Source organism: Diplotaxodon limnothrissa, linkage group LG1, assembly GCF_057381915.1.
Source record: "Diplotaxodon limnothrissa isolate DT_005_m linkage group LG1, D_limnothrissa_male_GT1.1, whole genome shotgun sequence".
Classification (NCBI taxonomy): Eukaryota; Metazoa; Chordata; class Actinopteri; order Cichliformes; family Cichlidae; genus Diplotaxodon; species Diplotaxodon limnothrissa.
The window spans coordinates 7489498-7512687 of NC_140596.1; the positions used below are offsets into that span (position 1 = coordinate 7489498).

A 23190-nucleotide genomic window follows, 5' to 3' on the forward strand; every position below is an offset into this window, starting at 1 on the left:
CCTGTCTTCATTTATGTTGGAAGTGATAGCAGAACTGTACGTTTGATTTTTTTCAGAAATCTCTCAGTCAGAACATGCTATATCATGCTTAGGTAACTAGCGAAACTAGCGAGCTAACTTCCGCTAGCTTCCTGCTAACGTCTAACTCCGTTAAATGTAATAACTTTAGTTTTCATGGATGCCTGGAAGTTAAACTTCATAGTTACACCTGGTAAAGCAGCAATGCTGATCGTTTTATTAAAGATGAAAGAATTTAGACAGTTTTTAACTCTGTGATGCTGCAGTGTTGTTTGACCTGAAGCATACGGAGTTTAGGACCCAGATTACTCCCAGATTTAAGAGCATCTTAGTCTGACAAATACGACAATAACGACGGCCGCTTGCATGTTCTGCAAAAAAATGTGCTTTGTCGTGTATCTGACGGACAAACACCAAACCAGTTCCACATCACTGAAGTTGCACCATTTTTACAAACCAATTCTGGTTCATCTGTTTCACTCAACAATCGGCCATGTGCGTATGAAAACAAAGGCACGGCGCATGCGCGTTTTACTCCCATTCTATCGCGATATTTCATTTTCCTATCGTTGCCTAACATTATACCGGTATTACCGTGAACGGTATAATATGGCCCAGCCCTACTGGTAAATGTACAGTCCTGTGATGAAAATCCAGAGACTTGGTTAAAATTCCTGACAAGTTGGCTTACATGAAACTTTTGCCAAAGAAAAAAATCTCTAAGCTCACAGCTTACGACCACAGAATTAAAAACAACAGACACATAACAGTTTATCGCTGCCAGTAAAGCAGTGCTTGCAGAGTATAGTTCATTTGTTAATATTTCTAACAGTCTCGCTTTATTATGGTAATTATCCTCAATAGGTACAAAGAGGCACATATATTGCCAGGATAAGGGTTTATTAGTAGTATAAGGAGCTTTGGATTACTTCTTAAAGAGGCAGGCTCGTTCAACATGTAGAATGTTCTCTAAAGGGTCCTATAGCCAGTAATTAAAGTGTAGCTATGAAACTTACAGTAGGAGAGAAGAAATAACAGAGTTCACTTTCTAATAAATAATAAGTTGGTTTCATAAGACAAGGCTGGAGCCTCGCTTGGGCATTAGACTGTTGTGCTTTACCCTTCATTCTAATTTGTGTTGTACAGTTATTTCATTTTTAACCTTAATTTATATTCTATTCCTTCCTAGTTAAATTTACCCTTTTTAATTTTTCATATTTATTTCCTATCTTATTCATAGCCTTTTCCTTTTTTGTTTTCTTTAGGTCACGAGCAGTTGTCCAAGCATTTCACTACATATCGTACTGTGTATGACTGTGTACGTGACAAATAAAATTTGAATTTGAATTTGAATTTAAACCTGCATTCTATCAAATGGCCAGCAGGGGGTCTGGTTGTATACAAGTCTGTGAGAAAAGAACCCTTCAGCTGCCTTAATCTATGCTCAGTAAACACCTTCCCGATGAGTTTTTGGTCTTAATTGCATCCTTCAAATTTGACTGGACACAACATGATAATTCAAGTCTAACTGTAAAATAATACCACAGAGCTCAAGTCAACATTATCCAGAATCCACCAATATAAATACAAGTACATCAAATCATCATCCACTATTCTTTGTAATACAGAGCCCACGGCCCAGATGCCATGATCCTGGTAGATGGCCAGCCACTGCAGTCCAACGGAGAGCTGGGCCTTTCCCAGATGCTGCACATTGCCACCCAGATTGCCTCAGGCATGGTTTACCTGGCCTCCCAGCACTTTGTGCACAGAGATCTGGCTACCCGCAACTGCCTGGTGGGCAACGGCCTGCTGGTGAAGATTGGAGACTTCGGCATGTCCAGGGACATCTACAGCAGTGACTACTACAGGGTAAGCGTCAGCCGGTATTGTTTGGTTCGCTTGTTATTTTTGATTAAAAGAAAGAGCTGTTTGCAAGCGTGAGTGAGGCCGAAACGATTTAAACTTTTTCCACACCTCAGACAATTCTGCCATATTCACTTGGCCTCTTCTCTATGTTATCTTGTAATAAAGCCTTTGTAGCTCTTAGTAAGAAACATATTTCTAATGGGTGAAGGGTGTTACTCTGCTGCGTCATTTTATTTAATTTTTCTTTTCTGAGGAGAGTTATCAGCTCTCCCATCCATAATACAGCCCCAGGACTGCGCAGCCAGCTATACATGCAGGCAAGGATGGAGCTGTTTAGCAGCATGGTATGAGATGAGATGAGCCTGCTGAGCCTCTAGCCTAATGCTTAAAGGCTTGTTTATATAGCGTCCAATTCCTGTCTTCTCTACTGTTTAACACGATTAGCGACGATGAATGCCAGGCGGCAACTACTTTGCTGAAGAATTTAGCATTTTTGCTGAACAAATATGTGGAGTGATGGCTGCTACAGATCTGGCTGCTTTAAAAAGCCTGGGCCTGTGAAATGACTTTAGGTGCGCCTGATTCTGTTTTCCCAGCGTGACAGCTGGGACAGTTCGGACATTGCTTGGGGCAACGCCAGCAGTTATGAAGTACTTGCCTGCTGGGTAAGCAGCTCTGCACGCATGAAATAATGTCTGAGGAAATTTGAGGGGAGATGCTTTTAGCAGTTGGTGCATGGGTCCATGTCCATCCACAATCTGTGTAACGGACATAAGAGCGATTAAGCTTATTTGTTCTTCTTATGAAGTAATTATTGCCAGATTCTGTGTGTACTTTTCAATGGCTGGGCTCTCATTGGGCAAAAGGGTTTCATAAAGTTAAGCTGAGGAAAAGTGTTGAGAAGACCACTGTAAAATTTAAAACACAAACATATATGTTTTCATTTCAAGTGTGACTTCAAACTCAGTCATTTTAAGCATATTTGATGTTTTTGTGCACATGAAGCTACTTAATCTTTAGAATATTAAAGACTTCTCTAATATTCAGTGATATAGTTTGATGACATGTTCATTTGTCAGCCACACTTCTGAAATATATTATTCAATGCTATCAATGAGCTTACCATCAATAATTTATAAAGTGGAAGACTGAAAATAGTAGTAGATTTAAAAAGTGGTAGTGTTGTTACCTTTGTTATGGAAAAAAATATATATTGTTGATCATTTTGAGAATAGTGTCGAAATTTCGAGATTAAAGTCCAAAATCTATTTTGAGAAAAAAGTCGAAATGTGGAGATTTCATTGTTGTTTCAAGTACTCTATATCCTGCTACACCTTCTCCAAAATGCCTTGTTTGTAGGGCTGAACGATTATGGAAAATAATCTAATTGCGATTTTTTGCCCCAATATTGCGATTGCGATGCGATATGCGATTATTTTTTAAGGTCTTTGTCTTCTGTATTATTAAACAAAGACAAGCAATACATCATATAGTATGGCCAATACTATATTACATTAATTTTAAACTGTTCTTTCCTGGAAGACAGACCTCTGTTATGATGACATGAGGTGATGCATGAATTGATGACTGACATTTTTATTTAACTTCTTCAATCACAACAGTATATTTGAACATACACAATAGTTTATTTTTAGCTTACAAACATCTGAGCATAAAGTGCTGACAAGGAACCCTGGTGTAAACATTAAAATGAAAGTCAGTACAATGTGCAGATTGCAGAAATATACATAAAAAAAATCAGTGGCTTTACCACACTCAGTTTTTCGACATCTGTGAACTACTAGACAGTCATTCAATTAAAAAATAATATTAAATAAATAAAACTAATAAATAAAAAATACACACATCTTACTGATCTCTGCAGTCAGTAACATTACACATAAAGTGCAAACATAATAGCAATTGTATAAACACACACACAAACACGCCTTTAAAGTTTAAAGGCGTGAAATTGGACGGTCTAGCCTTCTGATTAGCGTCACCGCTGTCTCGGTGGAGTTTAATAAACTCGGCCGTCTGCTTCTTGCTATCTAAAATATAACCAGACACTGGTGTAAATTCTCGACTGTCTCATACTTCTGTTTAATAAGTTTTCTGTTTGACGTTTAGTCAGCTGTGTGAAAACCAAGGAGGAACCCACCCGGGGGATTAATAAAGTTTTATTTTATCTAATCTAATAACTTTAATCTCAGCCAAACCGATTTACTCACGAACAAACAAAACACTGAAAAAAGCCCAACAATAACATTTTTAGGTTGTCTAAGTGACTTATATATTACGTTTAACCCGAGCAGCGAAACTCCGCGGTGATCTGAAAATGATGTGCCGGGAGTTGTGCCGTTCTCGGCCGCATCAGTAACCCTCGAGCTCCCGGCTAGCTGTCGAGCTGGTGGGTAGCAGACGCCTCTGAAAACGTCGAAGCACTTTTGCAAATATGGGATATCTTGATAAACCGAGCAGATATTTGATGTTTACACAACTACTTTCTCGCCTGAAAATATGTTAAAAGTTTATTTTGTGACCCAGAAAGATTAGTATGAGTAATTTTAAAACTTAGTAGCGGCCGCCATTGCTGGAAACTGGAGTTTGGCTGGGCCGCGCTATGAATTCTGGGATATGGTAGTAATTTGGACAGCCTTCGGCGCGTCGCTGTGACGTAATCGGTCTACAAATGCGGCCTCAGGAGGATGCAGCCCATGAATTTGGACATGTCCAGAGTATAATCGCAGCCTTTGCGGTTAGAAAATTGCACTTGATCATGTCGCGATATTATCGCAAATGCGATATATCGTTCAGCCCTACTTGTTTGGATGAGTTAGTGAAATAAATTGATCAGCTGTCTCGTGAAACAACATCCATCCTCTTTATTGGACGAGGGTGTAACCATCGATAACCTTGCATCTGTCCATTACCAGCCATTTCATGTTCTATGAATCTACTCTTCTGAGTTTGTGTGTTTTTCCATCTGACCAGATGCATGTTTCTGCACCATCTTTTCAACATCCTTATACTGATAACCACACTGTGTTTATGTGCTAAAAGAGAAATCATTTCCTTCCTTGTTACTTAAACCAATTCTGAAGTGTGATTTAGGGTACTTCAGGGTACAGCAGCTGTGCCAGTTTGTCTTGAAACAACAAATGTAATCTCCACATTTTGAATCATTCTCAAAATGATCAATAAGATATATTTTTTCTTACTTTGGCCCTAATACTCAGCAACAGAACAACAAACACTGTCATAAACATAAACAGACAAATGAAACTATTACAATCTACAACTGATTGAACACAACATTTAAGAGCAGCTACACTGACAAACTTTTAAAATGAAATCTCTCCACTACAGCCCGAATCAGTTTGAGATGCTTCCAGTAGAAAGTAGTGGCATATTTGTTAAATAAGTGTGGTTTGCAGAGACGCAAATCTGATCTCCTGTACTAGATATGGTGCACTCATTTAAAAAAAAAAAAACTAAAAAAAAAACCTTAATCTAACAAATGTAAAATAGTTAGCTTGTATATAATCAGCATTTGTGAGCTGGAGATAGAAAAAAAAAAAAAAAAAAAAGATTTTGACCTAGAGGTCACAAGAAAAAGAGAAAGAGAAAAAAAACCAAGAGCTTTGCAAACAAGATTTTCAATGTTTGATACAGTTCAGGTAATAACACCTAAAACCTTAGTACAAGTTTGACCATTTCAGCGTCATCTGAGCAATATGTCTGTCCGGGTCATCGTAGTCTAACTGTCAGAACTGAAGAAGCTTCTCGGATGAGAGGTGAAACGTCTTCAAGCAACTTAAAGAAGTCCAGACGCTTTTCTTTCCAAGCTCCTTAGTCATCTGAGCAGTTTTACTTGAGCATCTCAGATCTTAGAGAAAGTAGAGGGTCATTTGCATTTAACACAGACTAAGTGGAGTAAAATGGGACTGTACAATATCCTAGATCATTTGTACATATGTAGGTTACATGTGTAGTAATCCCATCATGGAAATAATCCATTGAATGCAGGAAAGAAGGGTGATTAAGATCCAGAAAAATTATGCTGTCTCAATAATAATTAAATTGAAAACAAATTTGCAGCATGGCCCAGAGACTGTAGAGTCCATCCACAAAGGTGGCTTGGTCAGCTGTGCCCAAGCCCTTGGACAAATTACAAGGTATTGTGCTAGGTTATTTTCTAGTGCTGACTTTATATTATGATTGAATATTAGAATTTAGAATGATAAACAGCTAAATGACACATTGGAGAAAATTCTCTTCCCTTTAACTGTGAGCCCCTTCATGGAGCTCATGGTTGGATAATAGCTCTTGGTAGCTGTAGTGGTTCTTTGTGGACAAGTAAAGTTTAAAACAGACTGTTTCTTCATTTTAGTTAAGAACCCATTTTATTTTCTCAGTCACAACCGATTTAGCAGCAGATACCAATCAGCTGGAAGATTAAATGGTTCAGTTGTCTGTTGCTGTTTTAACAATTATAAGCTTAATATATCAGTACTGTGAGTTATTGGCTTGGTCTCAAAAGAAAGTAATTTCAAGAAGATTTAACAGATATAAAGCCAAATTGGGCAACCAGGGGATGTTTGACATGTTTTGTAAGCATTTAAGATTTTGTTTGTGTGAGTGAAACATGCAGTATAATATATTTAAGGGAGTGGGAAGCTGGGATCATGGGGGACCATTTCCTTGATATGTTCTGCTGGTTGTATGGGGTGTCCGTGCAGAGCAGGTTGGACATGAGGGTGATAAGGTGAGTCTCCAAGCACACCTTATCACCCTGACTACCACCAGCAGAGGTCTCAGGTGGGGGTGATGAGCTCAGTCTCCAAACATGGTATGCTCCCCATTGACAGATGAAAACAAGCAGATGGTTGTTCTTGTGTAGTTATGCTCTGCGTAGGCTAACAAAGGGGCTAGGGGTAAACGCACACACGCACACACACACACACAGTGGGACAGTGAAAAAAAGGCCTTGCAGGAACAGCCGGGTGGGAGTCAGTCTGAGTAACTTTTCCAGTTGAACGTTAGCTTCAAACTCTGTGGTGAATTTATTGGAGAAATTTTAGATGGTTGAATAATTTATTGAATAATTTACTGAATCAGCACACACACACACAGTCTCTGCAGTGAGGAATGGAAATATTTTTTTAAATCACTATGTTGGGTTAGACAGAAACCAGAGAAATGGTTTGTAGAAGAAGAAAAAGGGAACCAGTCTTAGTTTGAATTTATCGTGTATTTGTGTGCATTTGGATGTGTGTGGCCTGAATTGCAGTGAAGCTGCTGTTTGGTGCGATGGGATAGCATCAGTGCCCACCTACACATAGGAATATTGACAGAGCCCGGAGATAAGGCGCTCCTAACAGTATTGGACACTTTCCCTGTGTTGAGTGATTATAAATAGCAGCGTCCTGCCAAGAGTACAATACTGCCATAGCTGACTAGTCGTATCCATGCTCGTTGCCCAAAAGACACTTTGCAGCAGGAGGGAGCAACTTCAAGAAAAAGACAAATATTGTCCTAAATCACTTCCATCTGTCACATCCTCACACTGTAGGCACATACCTTTGTGTTGTTTCAAAGGAGACAACTGCATGAGCTAGTGCAGGCCGACGGCAGCACCCGAGCCTGCTCTGAAGTTGTTTTATACCAGTACCTCGCGATATATCAGGAAATGTTTTTCCTGGGCTCGGAGAGTGAGGCACTGAATTATACATGGTTAGGTGGGCAAAATGACAGTGAATGCTCTAAAGGTGGCTAGGCATTAAAGCTGCAAGAATGAAAAGCAAGTCATTGCTGTTTTTGTTTTTCTGTTGTTGTTTTCGGAAGTTTCAGAAGCATCTGCAGGATAGATGAAGGGGCTCATGCAGGTTGTCTAAGAGTGTTATGTTGAATGTTCTGTCTAATCAGGAGTCCAAGGCAGCTTCTGATTTGTAAGAGTAATTAACAGCAATTTTGCAATTAGTGTCATATTCTGCTCCCAAGGCATGGAAAAGTGAAAAGTTTTCAGTCTGGTTACTTGAAAGCTGCAGTCAGACTGTAATGCTGTGCACCAATTCTTCTAGTTTAAATAGAGGGTTGGACTCATTTTATTAACACGGACATAGAGGTTCTTCTCAGATGATAATACGTAAAGGCTTACTTTCTTTTTACTTTTTCAACAGTTCTTATTAAAATTATCCAGGATTTTTACCTTCAGTGTTTTCATTTAGCAAAGTTTGCGTTGTTTCTCATTTCTGTGAGCGCTGTGGGAAGTGGTGCTTGTGTGAAATGTGATTATGTACTCATGATTTTATATTTTCATTGTAAGTGTGGAAGATTAGGAAACTTAAACTTAAGTGATTTTATCTAGAGTGCTGAGGTGGGGAAGACTGGAGGCAGGACAGTTGAAGGGGGTGGTACAATGGGCGGGACACCGAACCCATAAGATTTTGTTGACTTCCGGTTGTGAGCCAGACCTCGCTAGACGTAGCGGAAGTAGGCTAGTTAGCTAGGTCTCCGGATGCATCTGTATTTTATTGTGAAGTGCAAAGAAAGACGTCTGATTTTGGAAATAAAAGTCTCCGCCCGATCGCTACCATCAAAAAGAATCCGTGAAGTCGACGTACTTAAACAGCGCAAAACTGTCTAAATGTAAAGCTGATAATTAACAAGGATCAAAAATATGTGTCCGGTAAACCTTGCTTGGGTAAATAAGGAGAACAAAAATCCATATCTTACACTTAGTATTTCTTAGGAAAATTGAAATGATTTTAGAGACACTGACTCATGGATATGGACTATGGGATATCGAACACTGTTACAATCTAATGACTCATTTTCAAGGACTTGTTCTTAGTGTCTCTGCCAGAAAGCCCGTGCTTACCTGCACTGCCTTTCTTTGAAGAAAAATGGTCACCAGGTTTCTCTTATTTTTCAAGGATCAAAGAAACGCTCCTCTGCTGCATTATTTATCAAGCACAAGCTCCGCAAAATTGTGTGTAGCTTGGTGCTAATGAGTACACAGGCCATATTTATTATTTCTGCATGGAGGGATAAAAAAAGTCTGTTCTACCATTCCCCTTAGGTTTCTTTTGTTTTGTTCTTGTCTCTTTGCCTAGAACACAGCTGTCTTATATGATGACTGCCGTATGGAGTAATAAATTTAGAAAATGTTTTTGCTTTCTTGTTGCGACGTAAATGGAGAGATTGATGGCACTCTTATACCTCTATGGGATATTTAAAGATAAAGCCAGCATCTGGTTAGCGTAACCTGACACAAAGATTGGAAATCATTAAAAAAAACAAATATTTGTTTCTTTTTTCAGTCCAAACAAGTTCCAAGCTATTTTTTTAAAATACTGTATGAGCCATTTTTCAATCTAAGAGATGTTTGCATGGAGTACAATCAGCAACTGTAGAGGGACTTTGGCAGTGACCCTGTGGACTAATGTCAAAGGGGTCCTTGTCCTGTTAGGATGAATCAGGATGTGCAGAGCCACAAACATGTCAGGCTCTCATATTGTTTTGTACCATCACTTTATCATCAATACTGCTTCTTTTATTATACAATTATATTGTAAATCGTATAATCTTGACACTGATCACTGGTTTGCACTTTACATTTAACCCACTGTATTTGTTCTATTGAAGTGTCCAGACATTTCCAAACCCAGCTGTATCTAAATAATTCATATTCAAGATGCAGTTCAAAGTCAGCAACAACAATGAGGCCCTACCTTTCTCCTCATTGTAGTATCAGCCTGGCGAGCTAGATACAGAAAATAAAGTACAATTGCATGATAGCTATAGTGAAGTGTGTGTGTGTGTGTGTGTGTGTGTGTGTGTGTGTGTGTGTGTGTGCGCGCGCGCGCGCCTGTTTAAAAAAATAAATACCTTCAGAAAGTTTCACCACCCACTGGCATGCAGTGGCCAGAGTAGATACCACTTTATCTCCACTTGGCAGCAGCGCAGCAGGTAGAAACCTAATGGACATCATAGCCTCTAAATGTGAACTTGTGTTCGTTGCTGTTTGAGCTGGGAGAGCAGAGATAGCAACACGGTTAAAGCAGGGAGAGAGAGTGTCTCAAGATGGTTATCGGGGCCCTTTAAGATGTCTGGGGCCTCCTAGGGCTCCCTACAGGCCACGGTGCGCCCATCGAAGAGCCCGACTGGGGCAGTAATCTATCCCCCTGCCATGCTGCTGTGCTCTCCACGCCGTTAATCCAATCACTCCCCTGCTACGGTGGGACAGGCAGAGCACTAATCCAGTTTACACAGCAACAAAAAAAGCCCCAGACTCATTCCTCACTCCCCGCAGAGCATTGCCAGCTTCTTGATGTGACATTGAGTGAGAAAGATGAGGATAATTACAGGGGCAATTATTTTATTTTTATTATGTGTTCAGCTTTTTTTTTCCTTTTCCCCCATGTTCCAAGCTAATTACCATGGCCTTGTCACAAAAACCCAAGGTGATGGCATGCAATCATTTGGGAAGCAGCGAGTCAGCCACTTTTAATGCCCCTCGCCACGGCGGCTCCGGTTAAATCATTAGTATGCATCTGAGGCTGGGCCTTGCATGCAGTGGGCAGGGAGGACCTCAGATAAGTCATTTAGACTAACGGGAACTTAATTAATTTTGTTTAATCTTTATAAAGCTCCACAGAGGGACAGATTGGTATACAGCCCCTCGCCAACTTCTTCACCTCACACTCGGCCCACCTAGCTTACCTCGACCCAGAGGTTTTGCATAATAGGGGCGACTGGTCTCTGCATCAATATTGGCTTAATGTTGTGTACAATGTTAAACTGTGCCATGTGTAATGAGACCAGGTTGAAGTGAAACCCTAAAGAATGAGTTTAAGGGTGTGTGGAAGAGAGAACTACTGCCAGTGGCATTGTCAATAAGTGTGTTAATTCAGGATGTGGAGAAAGGGCACCTTATTTGGAACGCTTCATGAATTTATGTTTATCTTAATTACTGTTTTATCTGTCCTACCACTGAAGGAAGGAAAAACAGCAGCTTTGATTATCTTCCAAGGTGGTGACGGATCATAATTGTTTAGGCAGGGAGATGGCGGAGCAAGCCTCAAGAAATTAAGAGGTAAAGGATGCATCTGTGTAACACCTCAGATGCCCTTGAGCAACTTATAGAGAAGCACAACCGGGGTTCTATAGGATTCAGGAGAATGATACATTGATTCTTTGTACTTTACAACTCGACAGTGAGACACGGTCGAGCACAGCACTTAACCCCTGGCGGGTTCAGTGAAAGACTGTGGTTGTACTGGGCTGCTCTGAGGTATAAACATGTGTCAATGTAAAGCAGGAGAATGGAGGTAAAACTCTGCAAATCCTCCTGATAAAAAGAGGGAAAAGTTTTTAAAGCATAAAGCTCTGAATAGTAGAAAGACTTAACATCGCTACACTTGACAGAAATGCAAATGTCTGTCATAACAAATAGAAATTCAAAATCCACATTATCTGTGAAGTATACTTTTAGCGATCTATGTTTCCAAACTGCTTTTGGAGACTGTTTTTATATATTTCAGCCATTATGTTGAAATGATTCATACTTAATTATTATTATTACATTTTTGTGAGAAAATGTGACAGTGGCCATTTTGATGAGTAAATCTTACAGGATACAACACATATATTAAGCATCTCCCATCCATATGGAAGTGAATGGATTTGAAGAATAATGAAAGTGTGTTCAGTAAAGAAGAAACGTCCTCCAGTGTCCTCCAGTTTGACATGCTGGAGGTTAATGGAGTGTGATTCTGATTCTCAGTCAGCATATAGGTGTTGGTAAAGAATAGTGTCTCTATTGGTCTTGTTGACCTGCAGGCCCTGTGTACAAATATTGATTTGTATTCAGTCCGAGAAAAGCATACAACTTTGGGATAACACTTTCAGGTAAACACTCTGCACACCAGATATCGACTTAGTCAAGACACCTGAGACAAGGAGCTACAATCAGGAGTTCAATAAACGAGGACACAAAAACACCTTGGGGTTCTTCTTTCTTGTATGATGATAGGTTACCATTGTATATCTCATAACAAGGCTTACAAACCATTCACCAGGTAGTTCTACTAGGCACCTTCATGAGTTGTTTTTTTTTCCACTGAACATTTTGGTTCACTTGTGTGTACAAAATTGTATGTGTGACTTTCAGTCATCAAAATTAACCTTTTCAAAAAAGGTTGTGTTTCTCTTTTAAATGTTAGTCTAACTTACAGGTTCAAATTTAGCCAATTAAAATATCTAACAACTTTTAAAAATGGAACTTGACACCTTTTTATCACTAAAATTAAACAGCTTGAACCCAACAAGTCATTTCTGAGTCATAACTATTTTCAACCTACTATCTGCCTGGTATAGCTGAACTTAGGGAAAATGCTAATGTTGGCTTGTTAATACAGGATGACTCATTTAGAGCATGAAATATACATGAGCGACCTGTGGCTTTTTTGAAAAGCTTAGTTAATATGTTCTAAAAGCTACCATTTGAGTAGTGCTACAGTCACACTTGAAGATTGTGCGGTAAGCATGATATCTTGTTGCCTTTGAAATGGTTCTTTCTGTCTGTGACCACTCACAGTCAGCTGCCATCTTCAAAGTGACTTTGGTGCGTGAAGGCCGAGATAACACGAGACCAGTCAGTCTGCTGTTAGGTTGTGATTGAATGGAGTCAAGTTTGCAATTATACAAAATCGGTTTGTGATAATACGGTCATTAACTGTGACAAATCAGCAGAAATAGAGCACTTAAAACTGAAATTCATAAATTCAATTCCACAAATAATGACGCAGTTGCTGTCAGTTGCAATTTAGCTTCAAAATTACATAAAGCTCACATAAATGCTCAGTAACCTTGTTGTTATGTACGAATATAACCAGAATACAACCAGTTGTCCCTCTACTGCAAAGAGATGCGTCTCAAACGAGTCCACTCTCATTCTGTCTGGGTTTATAGATTATTTTTATAAATGCATTAAACAGTCTTACAAATAATTATAAATAGTAATGGACGGTAACATATATAAAAATACAAAATGTTATAAATTGATAGCTTTTATGTAAAAATTAGAGACTGTTCATTTCTTTGTAAGTGGGCAAGTGGTGAATGGTGCAAATGTATAAATGTTTTCTTTATGTATCTAATTCAGTCTAAACATAGAATTAAGCTGTTAATTCTCTAAAGTGATTTACATCTCTCCTTTATTAGACTATGGATGGTAATATCTAATATTTACATTTATACAGTTTAAAGTTACCTAGTTCTACAGTGCAGGCCTCATATTAGATGCAGTACCAAGAATGCATCCAGCATTAAAATTATTAATTAGAATTAAAATGTTGATTTTTTTTACCGTGTGCTAAATCCAAGGATTAACGGTTTTCTGCATCATATTATCTCAAATTATTCCAACCTCTTAGCCAGGTTTGTGTTCCTGGTTATATTTTTTTTAACTGTTGTATGTTTCTGTTTATAGATTTTTTTTCACGATTTAATCACTGTTAGCTGATAACAGCTCTGATGGGAGGTGGTGGCACTCATAGTGGAAGAGTCATAGGGCACATGAAACGTACTTTTTTGATTGACTGCACACACAGCCTGAAGCAGAGAGCCCAGCTCAACACAGAAACCTGAAACGTGAACTAGCTAGCAATGCTAGCAAGCCCAGTTAACGAGGTGTGATTGCCATCCAGCCCAAGCAAAGATATGATTATACTTACCAAAACTGAAGCAAAAGCTTCTTGGATGCGCTGCACTTCACAGCAAGACAGGTAATTCTATTAAAAGGGACCAACACCACATTCCTGGTCCATTTTTTGAGGCGAGCTTCATTTTTCAACCCTGGAGGTTGCTGCTTGATCTGCACTATATGCCTGTAAGGGCAGCCAGTGTTGTCATTGATACTTTTGGGTATATTTTCTGAGACTGTGTCGTATAGTTTCCAAGACTGTCTTGTGTAGTTTTACAAAAGACTAATTTGAAAGTAGCTAATAGTCAGTAGTGAAAGAGCTAACACATAAACTTAGTGCATTTAATAGATATTCGAGAAGGTTGCAGATGAAGGACATATAGAGGAAAACAAACAGAGGCCTCTAACTCGGCAACTAAATTTGATGAAGTGTACAAACTAAAGGACGCTCTGAATAAATGCCCAGGAAGGAGTAGACTTTTGACAAACTGACAAATCTTATGTCTCTTTGAAAACATCCACCAAGATTCATCTGCTACGTCAAGCTGACACACGGAGATTGTGTTTGACTTTCAATGGAAATGTGCAATGAGCGCGCTACGGAACTAGGAGGTAATTAGTAAGACTTGAGCTGAGTGTTTTTTTCTCGATACTTAAAATGCCACGCAGCACTCACAGCTGAAGGCACACAGATGTTGGAGCTGGTAAATGGAGTTGGGAAAAGAGCTTATTATGATTAAATGAATCTGATTGTGTTGTAACCCAGAGGTACAGATAGGAGGAACCATATGAGGGTGAATGCAGCTACAAGCTAAGAGGTTTTCCTAATGATGATTTCAGAGCCTATGGCACGTCTGATTGTGGATTTTATTTTGTCCTAAGCACAGAAAATGAGCCCAAAAGAGTAGTTGACTGGCTAGCTTGCTGGCCTACTTGCTGGCCTGCTTGCTTGCTGGATGGATGGATGGATGGATAGATCAGTGAATGCATGGATGGATGGGTGGTTTTGATGATGGACAGATGATAGATGTGTGTCTGATATGCTGCAGGAGTGCTTTCACTGACTTAGAGATAAAAACCTCAAAGAGGCTTAGAATCCATCGTATTTTATCTCAACGGAACTGTCAAGATAAAAACAGCAAAGGCCAAAAACTGAACCAGATAATACAAATAAATGACAGCAGGAAGTGATAGGGCAACAGAATGCTTAGAATTAGTATTGTAAGTAGTCATTTGTATTAGAATGTTACAAATGAATGGTGATTAAGTAGTATTAGGACATAAACTAGAACTATGTAGACTGCTGTCTGCTTAGTTCTATATGGCAACAAACACACTAAGTGTCTATTAAAGGCTATTAGATGTTTACTCTTGGGAGTTAATTAGTAATCATAATCCTACTATCTTAAACCTTCGTTTGGAAATGTTGAGAGTAACCTTTATCTCAGTAAAAAGTAAAGAAAAACATGTACTCATCATCCAAATATATTTGTGCAGCTTTCACCACATTTGTTGTCTCATGAAATCAGCACATGGCCTGAGTATTGAACTTTAATCATGTGTTGACATGTATGTGGTTATGACAGCTATTTAAGCGCTTTAAGCTATTTTCTGATTGCCAGTAAACTTTTCTGGCAATCAGAAAATAGCACTAAAAATTTCTCCTGCAAAGGTCAGACTACCTTCACTGTAATCACCGTAAGTGATACTGCACTCATATTCTGAGCTGAAACTTGCAATACTTTGCAGCTCATTCCCACATCGGTCTTATTCAACCCGACACGGCCATGATTAAAACACAGTCACTGACACGAATGGGAAATAGATCTTAAAACAATGCCTGCTAATGGAAGCTGATGATTAATGGGTGATTGTCTAATCGATTAATATCCACCCTGAAAGGAGTTACAGCAAGGGGAGACTTCATTTCATGTGCTGCTGGTTTACAGACACCAAACTGCTTCAAGCTGATATGTGCTATTCTTCAACTGTCCCTGCCGTGTGCAGATCTTAGAAACGCATGTTTGCATGCCGCTATGTTGAATTTAATCACATTCCTTAGAAGCCACATGAACGTCTTTACCATGATGGCGCATAAGTGTGTATTCAGCAGCTCTCTTATCCCCTTGGTTGATTTATTTAAAAACTGATTAAATTCCACATTCAGCTCCATGCTGTGAGACTTTGATCCTCTGCTTAATGCCTGTACCTCTGCAGAGAAAGGATTGCTGTTTTACTTAAGAACAAAGGGGCCATTTTATACGATAACCTAAAGTATTTCTGTTGCTTCAATGCATACAGAGCTGTCAGCATTTTTCTATATTGCATCAGTGTCAACATTCAGCAGTGCAGCTGGCATTCATGAAATGTTAAGCCCAGAGTATCAGTTACATGTATGGACAGTTAATCCCCAGACACCAGGGAGTTGTGTTGATGACTGAGTCTTCTTATCTCTGTCTTAGCTGCAACATTTCTGTTTGCAATAAAGATCTCCTCTCCCCGCTCCTCTACTCTCCTCTCAGGTTGGAGGACACACCATGCTACCTATTCGCTGGATGCCCCCAGAGAGCATCATGTACAGGAAGTTCTCCACGGAAAGCGATGTCTGGAGCTTTGGAGTCATTCTGTGGGAGATCTTTACCTATGGGAAGCAGCCTTGGTTTCAGCTGGGTAACAACGAGGTAAAAAGCGCCTGAAGCACGATAGATAAACCTTCACAAGATATAGCACACACACATATTATCAAAGGCTGAATTGCAGAATCTCATGCACACACTGGAAATTATAGCTCCAGGTCATCTAGTGGTAAATGTGAAAGTCTACTTTTCCATTTCCAAACATCAAGTAGGGCAGCTTATTGCAAAGCACATCAAAATCTTTCCCCTTATGTCGTCAGCGAGGGGGAAAGGCTGAAATCCCGAGCTTGCTAATAGCAGATTTAAATGACCACTGCTATTCTGGATCTTAATCTACTGCCTCGTGTTGTTTCTTCACTCTTTGGTGAGGTGATAAATTGATGCCCATGCCCACATTACATAACGCCCGTGAGCGGTCTGTTTTTTCATTGAAGTCTTTGCTTTAAATCAATAAAATTCAATTAGGATTACGCTTGTAGGGTAAGCCCAGGCATTACAATAGAATGGAAATATCAATAGAAGTGTCAATGTGCTTTTGGGCTTTATACAAATGTGATATTTTCATATTTTTCTGCATCTTGCGCAGAAGAAGTTTTTAGGCATGCTAAATGAAACACTCGGCTGATTAAACTGTGATGAGATGAGTGCTTTATTATATCACAGCCAAAGAAGGTAAATTGTTTTCCAAATGTAATTTTGTACGTACAGATAGTACAGATGAAATTCTTGTACTTGTTATTCACTTATTCACATGCCTATTATTCAGTTGTTGTCATTGTTTAAGTCGTTGAAAAATTACTGCAATAATTATAAATGAGCATTAGTGACTCAGTGACAGTGGGTACTGTAGGAACATGTTTCAAACAGGCATCACACTTCTGGGCTCCACTGGCTCCACTATCATCCTCTACGGAGCTACACCGACCAGCTTATCTGCTTTTTTTTGTTTGATTGGTTGGTTTTTTGGTATCTCTAAATACAGCAAAGAGTAATATATGTACTCTATACAGAGAAATAGATTCTTTAGCAGAGAGTGTGATGCATTTTCTGTGGCAGACATGTCTCAAACATTTATTCTGCTTAGTGCCCGTTAACCAAGACCCCTGTTTTAGTTTTATATGTGATAGCAAAATGGAATAGCAGGTTACCCCATGGTGTCATGGTCTGTGTGCAGGCAGGCAGGAAAAAGACCTGATATGCAGACTCACAGAGGCAGAACTCAGACTCAAAAACCACAGCTTTATTGCTGGCAAACACAAAACAAAACCTAAACTGGGAGAGCTAGAAATGGGGCATGAAAACAGAACACACAGGCTAGTACTAGAGACGACGCGACAATGAACGGGAACACATGCAGACACTAAATACAGGTGGGGAACAGGGCAGAGAGCAAACACCTGGGAAACACGGCTGAAACTAATTACAAAGACGAGATTGGGAGGAAGCAAAATGGAATACGCTGACCTTCAAAGTAAAACAGGAAACAGACTGAGCACAGAACAAAACCTTAAAACTAGAATACAAAAAAAGAACTCAGAATACAAGAAGTCATATTCAAAGGAGAAATCATAGAATAACAACAATAATACACAAAACACTGGGTCATCGACCCAGGACCGTGACACATGGACCATTAAATAAATGTTGGTGCTTGAATTTAAGTAAAAGCTGTAAGAAATATTTAATGTTCTGGGTACCATGTTTGGTATGATCTCTCCAGTTAAAATAATGAATATAAAATTTTTCGAAGAAAGAAGTTGGAAGGAAGCAGAAAACTAATACAAACCACTCCAGAACAAGGTGTTCACACATTGTTTCTCACTTCTCCAAAATCTCTATCATGGAAGTTGTGAGTGTAAAGCAGGGGTAGGCAACCTTTCTTCTTTTTTTTTTTCTTTTTTTTTTTGGCCTGTCCCGTTTGGCTCTTTTGCCATCAGAATTGTTGTCTAAAGGCAAAGAAAGATGCCCAACGGATTTACTTTACCAAATTGACCATCCCAGCCTTGCCGTAATGGTCCATTTGATTCACCTTTTATTGTTTATTTTATTTTCACTTACTGAATACGGGACAGACTTGACTGGGGGAAAGAAGGGGAGAAAGAAAGAGGGAAAGAGAAACAAGCTGAGAAGAGGGACAGGGGAGAAGGGCAAAAGACAAAAACCAACAGAACGGGCAGAAAAAAAAAAGCATATATCAATCACCTGGATCACCTGCTGAGAAAGAAAAAAGAAAACAAGCAGAAGAGAACAAGAGTAATAGAATAAACAACATCACAATGATATATGGGAATATGACAGTAAATACTAAATATTAAACATTATTGTGCAGCACATAAGATCAACAGAACACAGTGTGCTTTGAGGTAGGAGCCAAAAAGGGTGTAGTTTGTGGGTGTGATCACCCGTGTGTACACCTGTGAGCATGGACGCGCTTGTTTTTTGTTTTTTAAAAGGTTCCTTCTGTCATGGCTCGGCTGTGTGGCAGGCAGGAGGAGGACCCAAAATGCAAAACTCACACACACGGGGATGAACTCAAAAAGCAGCTTTATTGCTGACAAAAGATAATAGGAGATACAAAACTAAACTGGGAAAAACTAACGTAAAGCTCACCAGGAAACACGGTGATGGCGAGTGCCATTTAAAATTTCCTCAGAGGTCAGTGTGCCATATGTTTGCATTAGCAATAAATTTAATAACGCTCTATATTAACAGTTACACACTATATAGAACCACTTTATAGAATTATATTTGTTTGCAGATGTTGGCAGCTATCAGCGAATAGTTATCAGCTATTTTGAAACAAAAAAAGACACTTTTTATCCATAACAAGAACTCCATAACAGCAAATGGACTGTACAACAGAAAATACAAATGCTATTTATGGTCTCCTCACAAGAATGATAAGAAAAATAAACTAAGCCAATATGGCACGTCTGTTAATACAGAGACACACGAAAATAAACTCCACCTAAACTTGGTTTATATCTGACCCAGATAGACTGCAGGTCATAACTTCTTACCTGAAGTTCAGTTCACCTGACGCTCGGACCGGCGGCCGCCTCGGGTCTCTCCTCGTCCTGCCTCCGATCTCCCTCATCCACGTGCTGGCCTCCATCACTTGTTCATTTTACTGAATCTGTTGAAGCTCCGCGATGCCACCACCAAACAACTGAGTTATTTTTACACACCGGCCAACATCTGGCCAATCCAACACCTTTCATTGTTTATACCGTTACAAAAAATAAATAAATAAATAAATAATCGGGCCACCAAGCAAATGCCCGGTATGCCCGATGGCCAGTCCAGCTATGGCTGTGCCATCAGTTAACCCTTGGCACGTGTGCCTAGTGTAAAGTTATCGTGACCCACAGTAGATACATTATTGGAAAATAAACCATAATTCTCATTTAATCTGCTATGCAGAAAGCAAAAGGTGAAAACTACACTGCGTGCTAAATTGATGGTCAAGGATATTATAGCCAACCTGCTCTGTTTCATGCAGCCCCTCTTGCCTTGGCCTATTAGCAGCAGCTGATCCCAGTCCAGCCTTATTACATCTGCCCTCACGCTGCTGCTTATCTGTCCTCTCAAGTTGCTTATTATGTGAGGGGGTTGGAGTTATGCTTTGTACTGCGATCAGAGACCCCAACTGTGATCATAGAACTAGGGTGACTAATCACACCCTTGTTTTCACTTTCACTTGTCTATTAGTACATGTTATCATATTTGCAAGTATATGATGTATGTACGAAGGACGCGTGCTACAATCTGAATCTCAGATGGGAAGTGAGACTACTCTAGGCTCTAATTGAGTCCAAGTACTATGTCAAGGAAAAATAAAGGTTGTAAATCACCAAAGCCCTGCAGAATACATATTATCTATATTATCTAGCTTCACTCACCTGAACTGTAACAATAAGTGGTCACACAAAAGTAGGCGTCAGCATAATAAGTCACATGAAAGGGTGCAAATAACCAACCAGAAACACTGACAGGTCTACTTACAACAGAGCAGCTGACTTGACAAACAAAGATAAAACTATACTATGGGAAGAGTTTAAACACTTAATACAGGCTGAAAACAACACAGCTGCTACAGCCAAAGCAGCAGATTGTGAATGTGTGTGGTCAGTAAGACTGGAGAAGACCTGATATATTAATAAAGTCTCGCTTATTTGAAGCCAGAGAGGGAAGCTGAGAAAAATGCTGACTGTGTAAGTTAACAGATTTATCGATATCACAGCTCTATCATTACGACGCAGAGGAACCTGATGGATTACAATTGTTATTCCATTAAATTAATGTAGCCCCCATGATGTTTAATAACATCAAACACGAGCTTAGTCTCTGTGCAAATTTAATAATAATAACTTTATGTGCATAGCGCTTTTAAAGCACACTTTTACAAAGTGCTTTATTTGAAATAAAAGCCGACACATGCAGACACATAGTTAAACATATGGTCTCAGTGTCATCACAGTATATACTTGCATGCATTTATGTAAACTGTGGCCCAAATTAGTGGGCAAAATCCTTTTTTTCAGCAGATTTAGGCGACCTAATACGCTGAGGGGGACTGTTCCAAAGTTTAAGTGGTTGTGGTTTTAAAATAGTTTGGATCAATAAAACAATCCTCATTTTTCTTTATCATTAACAACAAAAAACAGGGGGGAAAAATAAAATCCAAATGCTAATAAAAAGGATAAGATAGACGGAGGGAAAAGGAGGGAAAGGAACAAAATCAGAAATTAAAACCAAGAGACTAAACATGAGAAAACTAAATAAAAGAGGAAGTAAAACAACAGAGAGACAAAACAGACTGAGGGTGTACTCACACTAAGCATGGTTGCCTCGTACCAACACCAAGTGTGTTTGTCCCATCTTCCCACAGCCTCGCTGTCCTGTGCTCAAACTGCTCTTTACATGCAGACCCAAGTACACTTCACTTTGTTTCAACATCTCAACTTCGCTTCAGAGAGCACAATGAGCTTCATGATTTTATGCATTTTGTAGCTTAATTGGAAGCGGTGACACACTGGCCTCTCACATGCGTTACAGATTTGCTATTTACATAACACAGTGATTTTTACAGGGCCAGTCACTGTCACTGAGGAAGCATTCGAACACACTACTTGTGTACCATGCTTGGGTCTAACTGAGCAAGGCTCATGTCTTCAGTTGGACCAGAGCACAGTTCACTTGACTGCAGCCGTGCACACACCAATCACATTACTGTTAGAAGTAGAACTGGTTTTGGGGATTAAACACGTTTACAGTGCGCCATAAAACTAAACATAACTGAGAGAAAAGAGAAAACCAGGAACGCAAAGAAAAAAAACTGTACCAACAAACAAATTAAGGACCCCAAAAACATGACATTCCCCCACCCCCTGCAGTGGCGCTATGCACCACAGTTAGAGAAGCACTGGGTGGATTTTCCAAAGCTACTGCTTGATTGTAGCGCTTGCGATTGTGGAATTATGCATAAAGGCTCCAGTCAGTCTTAAAGGTAGCCCGTCCGCATTTTAGAGACTCTTATCATCTGGGGATGAGACATGACAGACGGAATATAACAGAAAGTAAACAAACGGTAGAACAATAGATCAAGTGTGTCCCTCCTGTTTTGTTCTAATAACGTGTACTGCTGTCTTGAGTAAAGTAAAGTCACATTTATTTAAACACAGATCAAGTTTGTCAGACGTTCCTTCCAGAAAATTAGGCTTTAGATATCAGTAGATTATCAAATCCTTTGTTCTGACACTGTTGTTATGCTGCAGACTTGCAAGAGCGTGAAATTGCATGACACCATAATATGCCTTATGGGGAAAGTTTCTGTTTTCCCTCTTCAGCTGTGTTGTTAATTTCTACGCCTTGAAAAGTGAAAACTTAAAAAAAGATGTTTGAGATAGTTTTGATTAGTACACAAGTGTGAAGTGTAAATAATGTTAAGAAATCACAGTTTTTCCATAACATGACCCCCCCTCCCCCAATTGTTTCACACAAATAGATTGCTATCCATTCTTTTAAAGTACAGTGCCCTGGAAAATGAAGCCAAATTATCACGACAGCAGTGAGTCATCTGGCTAATTAGTGCGCAAGCACAATAGAGAAAAGATCAATCAGCCTTTTAACAACATCTAAAACATCCCAGCCCCACCAAATAGTCAGTATTGTTAGTTTGTGCTGTGGGACAGGAAAAAAAAGTCTTGTTTCCCTTTTATTATTGCCCAAATTTAGGATTGAATGTGTTCTGTTTATTTCTTTCATCTCAGTTTCATTAGTTCAAACCTCAAAGGACATTTCTGCTGTGTCACCGCTTTCTCATTATGAACAAACCAAAGCAATCAGTGAGTGAGAATCTCCTGTTTCACTCCACTGCCCTGTCTCCTCTGCAGGTCATTGAGTGCATAACCCAGGGTCGGGTTCTGGAGAGGCCACGGATTTGTCCTAAGGAGGTTTATGACATCATGCTAGGCTGCTGGCAGCGGGAACCACAGCAGCGACTGAACATTAAGGACATTCAGAAGGTCCTGTTCGCCATGGGAAAAGCCACGCCGGTCTACCTGGACATCCTGGGCTAGCAGCGGCCCGTGAGTGGCCTCGCCAGACGCAAAGATCGACAGAGACATACAGACAGAACGACCCACATGGATCCAGGAATAACCAAACCAACCTGCTTCACTGTCGAAAAAACACCTGCATTGTTTGGGAAGGACTTAAGTGCCTGCAACACTTTTGGATATAGTGGATAAAACGTATTCAAAAAAACACGCACTTTTACATTTTGTTTACTTGTGTATAAGATGTACAGGTTTGAAGAAGACTTTTTTTTTTGGTTTTTCCTTGAAAAACTGCAAAAATACACAAAAATGGAGACCGAAAGGAAAGTGGACTGGCAGTAGGAAGGGGCCGCAATTTGATTATATTATGGAGAGAAGACATCAGAGTTCAAATCTA

At 39.6% G+C, this 23190-nt stretch overlaps 1 protein-coding gene across 1 annotated transcript in view; it reads left to right on the top strand.

The window, feature by feature from the left end:
* The window catches only part of ntrk3b (neurotrophic tyrosine kinase, receptor, type 3b), a 227489-nt gene extending 204675 nt beyond the window's left edge, over positions 1-22814 (top strand). The window contains exons 15-17 of the mRNA XM_085351927.1: positions 1647-1890; positions 16120-16278; positions 22629-22814. Coding sequence (XP_085208053.1) covers positions 1647-1890; positions 16120-16278; positions 22629-22814 — 589 coding nt within the window. The remainder of the gene's footprint in view (positions 1-1646; positions 1891-16119; positions 16279-22628) is intronic.
* Positions 22815-23190: the final 376 nt, after the last annotated feature.